The 7,484-nt window shown below is 28.4% G+C and overlaps 1 protein-coding gene across 1 annotated transcript; it reads left to right on the top strand.

Moving 5' to 3' along the window:
* The first annotated feature begins 1,964 nt into the window (after positions 1 to 1,964).
* LOC112797513 (uncharacterized) lies at positions 1,965 to 7,139 on the top strand. The gene is made up of 4 exons (XM_025840495.3): positions 1,965 to 2,590; positions 3,404 to 3,782; positions 6,151 to 6,690; positions 6,933 to 7,139. The coding sequence occupies exons 1-4, from the start codon at positions 2,076 to 2,078 to the stop codon at positions 7,032 to 7,034; spliced, it is 1,536 nt and encodes a 511-aa protein (XP_025696280.1). The 5' UTR covers positions 1,965 to 2,075; the 3' UTR covers positions 7,035 to 7,139.
* The last annotated feature ends 345 nt before the right edge of the window (positions 7,140 to 7,484 follow it).

Genomic DNA, 7,484 nt, shown 5'->3' with positions numbered 1-7,484 from the left:
TTTTGATCATTTCTAACATTAATTCTACTTTTAATTTTATTTTAAATTTTAAAAAATAATACATAAATATTTATGAAATTATTTGTCATAAATAATAATTTAAAATTAAAAATAAAATTTATCTTTTTAATATTTAGTTTTAATTCAATTAAAATTTTATATTATTTTAAATTATTTTATCAATATAATTATACTAATGACAAAATTTTATTGGTTCTTCTATACTAAAATAATATCGTATCTCTAAAATAATATCAATTTCATTTCATCAATCAACTTAAATACATATTTTAAGTCTAAATCATTTTACTTCTTAAAAATATAAAAAATAATACTCTAAAAATATTTATCATCTATATGCTCTTTTTTATATACTTATTTATTTTTATTATTAAATATAATTGATAAAAAGTGATATGAGATTAAAAAAATGGTCTTTTATATAAAAAAAAAAGTATAAAAAAGAATGTATAAAAAAGAAATGATGCAGATGTTATTTCTGGTATTTAATAGACATATTAATTATTTTCTTTAGCCAAAAATGGATTTAATTTCCCTAACTACTTTAATTTATTTCATGTATTATATTATATATACTCTTTAGTCTTTAGATCTAAATAGTTATAACTTATAAAAAATATATATAAATTTATAATTTAACACTTTGAGATTATAAAACAATGAAAAAAGAAATATTTTATTAACACTCTCTTTCTAAAATTGTTCATCTATATATATAAAAGTGTCATTACACATTTAATATTTTTAATAAAATGTATATGAATAAACCGAGATTAAAAGATAAGAGATTATAATTATATTTTTTATTTATTTTCTTTATAATTTATTTAACCAAATATCCTTAAAGCTATGATTTATTTTGTAGTTGATGGTGGTATTTATCCATATATATGCAGATGCCACCTTGCACCAAATTAAACGAATCTTGCCACACCGCTTGATAGAGATAACCTAGACAGAATCATTACAAACTCTATATTCATGCTTATACCCAAATAAATTTTAAAATAAAACTGGTGCTACTATTGTCATTGTTTTAGTAGCCAGAAGAACAGAAGACTTTACTAGCTAAATTCTAAGAAAATATAATTGGCGCAAGTTTTAAGAAAAACATTTTCTAATAGTTAAAATTGAGTTGTATTTGGGTCGTTTATTGAAAATTTCGTTTTTAAAAAGTTAAATTTATTCCGCTCTTATCAGATGATAAATTGAACGCCTTATAATCATTATGATGAATAAAATCCATGATATATTATATTAAACATAGAAAATATAATTAAATTAAAGATTTTAGTCGACAAGCATAACAAATAGGCAAAAATAACTTTTTTTTCTTCTTCTTTATCGTCTTATTATTTATAAAATTTAGATAAAACCCCTAAATTTTCAACATTTAGAATAGTGGTAAACAATATAATTAAATCTTCTAGAAGTTGGACTCCATCTTTAAGAAATGTGACTTTAACTACTTTTGAGTTTTGAGTAAAGAATTAGTCCATAACTCAACCGAGTCCGAAATACTTATTCACAAATATGAAAACATAACAGAAAAAGAAAGTGTACTCCAAACTCCAAAAGTAAGGCATGGATACACGAGTTTATTTTACTTTTGATGGTAAATTTTGACGAGACACAACATATCCCTCAATATAATAAATGTGAGTAATAAGTTAACTTTGGCCTCATAACTAAAATTAATTATATAGACAAAAAAAGCTATTTTAAACATAAATGTTGAATAATTGAACTTGGTCTCTCCCATATATGTCAGCCAGTCATATGTTGAATAAATAGTCTAATTTCACTAACTCGGTCATGCTCTATTTCCATTTTTTTTATTCAAAATAAATACTTAAGAACGACCATTTTCGGTATATAAAAAAATTATTAATAATAAATTAAATTGTGAATTGTGATTTGTGAACTCCCCTTTATTTATTAAATCTTCCTCTCAGATTGTTCATACCCTTCTCTCTCTCTCTCACTCTGTTATTGCCACCTCTGATTTCCCCTTCTTCTTCTTAATTATTTCACAGAAATCCAACAACACCACCATGAAAATAAGTCCAAAAGATTCAACATCAGAAATATTCCTTCAAACATCATCATGGCCCATCACAAAGCTAATGGCTTTCTTCTTCCTCATAATCTCCATCTCCTCCCTCACAATCCTAACCCATTCATCATACAATAATCAATGTTCTCATCACCCCACATCAATGACGATTCAAATATCCGACCCACCATCATCAGCACCACCACCATTACCACTATCTCTTCAACAAACCACCACCCCAACAAAACAACACCACCATCAACCCATTGTTCTTGATGATCACAAAAGTAGAACCAACTTATCCCACATAGTGTTTGGCATAGGAGCCACATCAAATTTCTGGAACCATAGGAAACAGTACATTAAACTATGGTGGAGGCCTAATGTGACTAGGGGTAATGTGTGGCTTGACCAAAAGGTTCAAATTGAACATGGTGAAGAATCATTGCTTCCAACATTGAGGGTTTCTAGTGACACTTCCAAGTTCAAGTACAACCACCCCAATGGACACAGGTCATCTCACGAAATTTAATTTCTCCATTCAATCAACTTCAACTATATATCATATGTCTTATTCTATCTCCGCTAAAGTGATTTTTTTCCAATATTTGTGATTTTCTTAAAATATTTTTAATAATTAATATTATTTGATTTTATCTCTAACATTTTTTATTTGCAACAGAACTACTCTTAAATATTAATTTTATCTAAAACGTTAAACATAAAATTAAAAATGTCCAATAATAATTTTAACATAAATAAAAAATATTATAAATAAAATTAAATATTATGAATAATTTTAAAAATAATAAATATTAATAAAAAATATTTTATTTTTTTATATAATATAAAAAATATTATAGGCATTTTAGTATTTTAGTGTTAATTTTAAGAATTTAGCTAATATATGCTCTACAGACATATGATAAATTTATTATTAATAAAAAATTTTAATAAACATAAAACAATATATTAAAAATTTAAATTTTTTATATTTTTAATAAAAAAATTTTAATTAATAATATTAATATGAATCCTTAAAACATAAAATAGATAAACTCTAATTTCAATCGTTTATAATTGAGATTAATGATTACAATTATTAAAATACTTGAAACACCGAGACATTTGAAATCCGTGTCCTGTTTTTCTTGCTTATCAATTACACTCAATTCTAGACCGATGACATTATGGATTTGAATTAGTACATGAATAATTCAGTAAATTAATTTTGTTCACGTATTGGCTAATAATTAATAAATAAGAAAAATGATTAATTATAAACATAATTTTGTTAATGTACTATGAATTATATGAATAATATAGGTCAGGGATTCGTTTATCACGGATAGTATCTGAGACAGTGAGGCTAAAGATGAAGAACGTGAGGTGGTTTGTGATGGGGGATGATGACACAGTGTTTGTGACAGAGAATTTGGTTAAGGTGCTACAAAAATATGATCATAATGAATTCTATTACATAGGGTCAAGTTCAGAGAGTCACATGCAGAACATTTATTTCTCATATAACATGGCATTTGGAGGAGGTGGGTTTGCAATTAGTTACTCTTTGGCACTGGCATTGGAGAAGATGCAAGATAGGTGCATTCAGAGGTACCCTTCATTGTTTGGTTCAGATGATAGGATTCAAGCTTGCATGGCTGAGCTTGGTGTTCCACTTACTAAGGAGAATGGATTTCATCAGGTTTGTCATCAATTTAATTAATTAATTAATTAATTAATTAATTAATTAATTAATTAATTACCACTCCCTTGAAATTTTCTATTTAATTAATTAATTTATTTATTAGCTTGGTTGTTTGTTAAAGTGGAGAAATAGTGATTGGATGTTGGTTCATGGAATATGATGTAAATATAGTGAGAATTAAATAAAAAAATGGTTTTTTTAAATATGATTCATCAGAAAGCAAACTAATTAAATAAATTCTTATGTAAAATTCTTATATAAAATAATGTATCTCTTATTGGTTGTAAATATAAAATAATAAAATAAATATCTAGTGAATGTGTGAATTTTGATTCTAGTAAAAAAATTAGATTTTTTTCAATTAATGTTGTCAAGTGTAATTTTTTATTATAATAAAAATATGTATATAAGAGAATATATTGCACAATAAAAAATTATAATTAATCATCTTAATTGAGAAAAAAATTAAAAAGATGCATCTTCATCCTAATGCTATATAATTTATATATAGGAAATATAGGAAAAAGGGAAAAGGGACTTAGAGAGGAATAAATTAAATATTTAGAAGAAAAACAAGTTGATTTTGATTTTTGGTAATAATTAGCATTAGTTAAGTGGGATCTTTAGTGCTTGACCTTGGTAACATATGATTAATTGAATTGGGAATGATAACCACCTTTTTAAAAATAAAAAAGGACAAAAGAAAAGGTGGGATCGCATAATTATTGGTCCATGAGAAGTATATATCTTAATTAGGTTTATATATTTTATTTAGTAATATTTAAAGACTTGAAAGCATTGTATTTTAGGTTACTTACTTTGAAGCAATATTTTATCCAACATGAATGATCGTTTCTTTAATATATAATGAAAATAAAAACTTCTTTTTCTATATTTGAAATGTTAGTGTTAGTTAAGTAGTGAAGCTTTGGTTCTTGACTTTATTTGGTCAAATATATGATTGAAGTGGGGATTAAGCACTTTTAAAATAGTACTTATAAGACAAAATAGAAGGTGGTCTGCTCCGTCTCATTGATTTGTTCCTATGAACTATCTTAATTTATCCAAGTGAATTATTTTTTTATTGAAACTAAGTAAGGCCAAAGTTTGTCTAACTAAAAACCTTTCAAAATTTATATTTTGGAGACTTGGAGTAAAGATCTAGTGCCACTATTGGACAGTATTTATTTTTGTCACTTTAAAGCGTTCTTGGAAAATGAAAATCCTAAAGTTTGTTACCCTCTTTATTGGCTCTCTCTTATCATTACCAAACCAAGACCATCATTTGATAAATGTCACGACCTACATACATAACATGAAAACATAAAAAGCCAATTCTGAAAAGTTGTTGGCTTCTACACCAACTTGTTTTTTCTTTTTCTTTTGCTTTCCACTTCTGAAGAAAGAAAACAAATTGTTTTCAACATGATGAATGAATGTTTAGAGTTATCTAATAAATCTTGACCAGCTTCCACGTGTGTCACACGTGGCATTTTATTATACTGAGGTGATGTGAGGTGTCTAAGTATTAGTTGAATTAACCCCACTCATGTCATCATATTTGTATATATATTCAAGATAAATATTAAAAATGATAAATGATATCACCTGCTACATTGCTCTATGTTCTACATTTGTAGGTCACTTGATTTGTTTGTTTTATGACATGAATATAGAAGTTGCAACACCTGTTACTTAATTTTGGCACTCTTTATAAGATAGCATGGACCGACTATTGAATATCAAGAATTTAAGTCTGTTAAAGTCAAAATATTCAGCTTGATGAGTTGGCCTACGCAAGTTCATTTCTGACGAGGCCAATGTTCTTGATTTTATGGGGAAAAATATACATGCATTCATTTATTTATTTTTAATATATATTTTAATATTTATTTTACGTTAATAATTAATTTAATCACTAATTTTTAATATATACGTTATTTCATACCAACACAAGAAATGAATCTCAATTCATTTTCAAAAGTAAAAAAAATCAAGAATAAAATCGGTGTTTTTTTTTTTTTTGGTCGATGGATTGGAAAATCCTCAATATTAGGTTACACACTCACACACACGATATTCCCTTCTTTTGGTCAAGTTTGCACTAGATGAAGTTTGAACTTGAGACCCCTTGAGCTAAAGCTCATTGGCAAATCGGTGTATAATCCAACAATTAGGTTATTAAAATCCTAAGATTAATTAACTAAAAAAAACCCAAACAATTTCATGCTTCTTGTTGTCTTTTTTTTTTTTTTTTGGTAATACCCTTGTTGGTTAATTGAGTTTAGCTACTGAGCTTACATTTATAGGTTTTTTCTTTTTGGGATTGGCTTGCATTTACATTTTCTATGTTATTTTTGTGCAGTTCGATTTAAAAGGAAATCTATTTGGGCTCCTAGCAGCCCATCCAGTTACACCACTAATATCTCTTCATCACCTGGACCTAGTGGAGCCCATATTCCCAAACATGACAAGAGTCCAGGCCCTGCAGAGGCTCAAGGGCCCAATGAAACTTGACCCTTATGGCCTTATGCAACAATCCATTTGCTACGACAAAACCCGGGTTTGGACCATATCCGTGTCTTGGGGGTATGCGGTTCAAATATTCCGGGGCATCTTCTTGCCCCGGGATGTAGAGTTGCCGGCGACAACCTTCTCGAATTGGAATCGCAAATCCGATCACGATGCATTTCCATTCAGCACGCGTCCTTCTAATCGTAATGTTTGCCAGAAGCCTTTTGTTTTTTACTTTTCTAATGTCACCTATGATGCCTTCGCTGATGAAACGATAAGCGACTATGTTCGAGTCGATCCGAACCCGGATTGTAGGTGGAAAATTCCGGGTCCTACCCAGGTCAGAAAAATAGAAGTCCACAAGAAACCTGACCCGCATATGTGGGAGAAGGTATGTGACTTCATGACTATTTTTTTCATGGATGAATTTAGGTTTTTTTTTTAATTTATAAAAAAAGAAAACAATGAATTAAAATAGAAAAATAATTTTTCACAAAATGTTAAAAATCAGACAAAAATATAGACTAAATGCACTCTTAATATTTATCGATCATGCACAGTTGCACATAGTTTTCGAAACCGAAATAATTACATTATAGGATTGTTTTGGTTCCATTTCATTCTATTTTGCAGGCTCCAAGAAGAAACTGTTGCAGGGTTCGACCAAGAAAAGAGGAAGGGACTCTTGTGATTGATGTAAGGGAATGTAGAGAAGATGAAGTTCTTGAATTGTAGATTCGGGCATGTGTAAATAGTTATATTCATGCCTTAATCACGTACTCATTTTACTTCATTTCATACATCATCATGTTCAAATGTTATTTGGAGAATTTGGTAGCATTGTGTTAGCGTGTAGCATAGCACTCCCAAAAAAGAAAAAGATAGTATACCACAGTAAAGAATATTTAAAAAAAAAATGTAACTGTTACGATAAGTAACCGGAGATTAATGGGTTGAATTAGTTTGGCTGGCCCAATCGTCTAAACGATGAAGTATCCAAGTGGGTTTGTGATCCAAGGTCCCCGTCCGACTTGTGCATGAGAGAATGGGGTAGTACCTGACACACCGATGCCAAAGTCAGCAAAGGAGCAAGACAGGTTTAGAGAGTATTGGACTTATAAAATACTTGAGAGGTGTCAGTGTATTTATAGTGGTGAACCCATAACCACCGTTAGAGTAGTTCTG

This window comes from Arachis hypogaea, chromosome 4, assembly GCF_003086295.3.
Source record: "Arachis hypogaea cultivar Tifrunner chromosome 4, arahy.Tifrunner.gnm2.J5K5, whole genome shotgun sequence".
NCBI classification, from domain to species: domain Eukaryota; kingdom Viridiplantae; phylum Streptophyta; class Magnoliopsida; order Fabales; family Fabaceae; genus Arachis; species Arachis hypogaea.
The sequence above is the reverse complement of the archived record's forward strand: the minus strand, read 5'-3'. Positions and strand labels throughout refer to the sequence as shown.

Excerpts from the sequence above, each read along its gene's own strand:
- LOC112797513 (XM_025840495.3), top strand. The coding sequence starts at position 2,076 with ATGAAAATAAGTCCAAAAGATTCAACATCAGAAATATTCCTTCAAACA. Across the intron at positions 2,591-3,403 it reads AACCACCCCAATGGACACAG|GTCAGGGATTCGTTTATCAC; the intron begins GTCATCTCACGA and ends TGAATAATATAG. Across the intron at positions 3,783-6,150 it reads AGGAGAATGGATTTCATCAG|TTCGATTTAAAAGGAAATCT; the intron begins GTTTGTCATCAA and ends ATTTTTGTGCAG.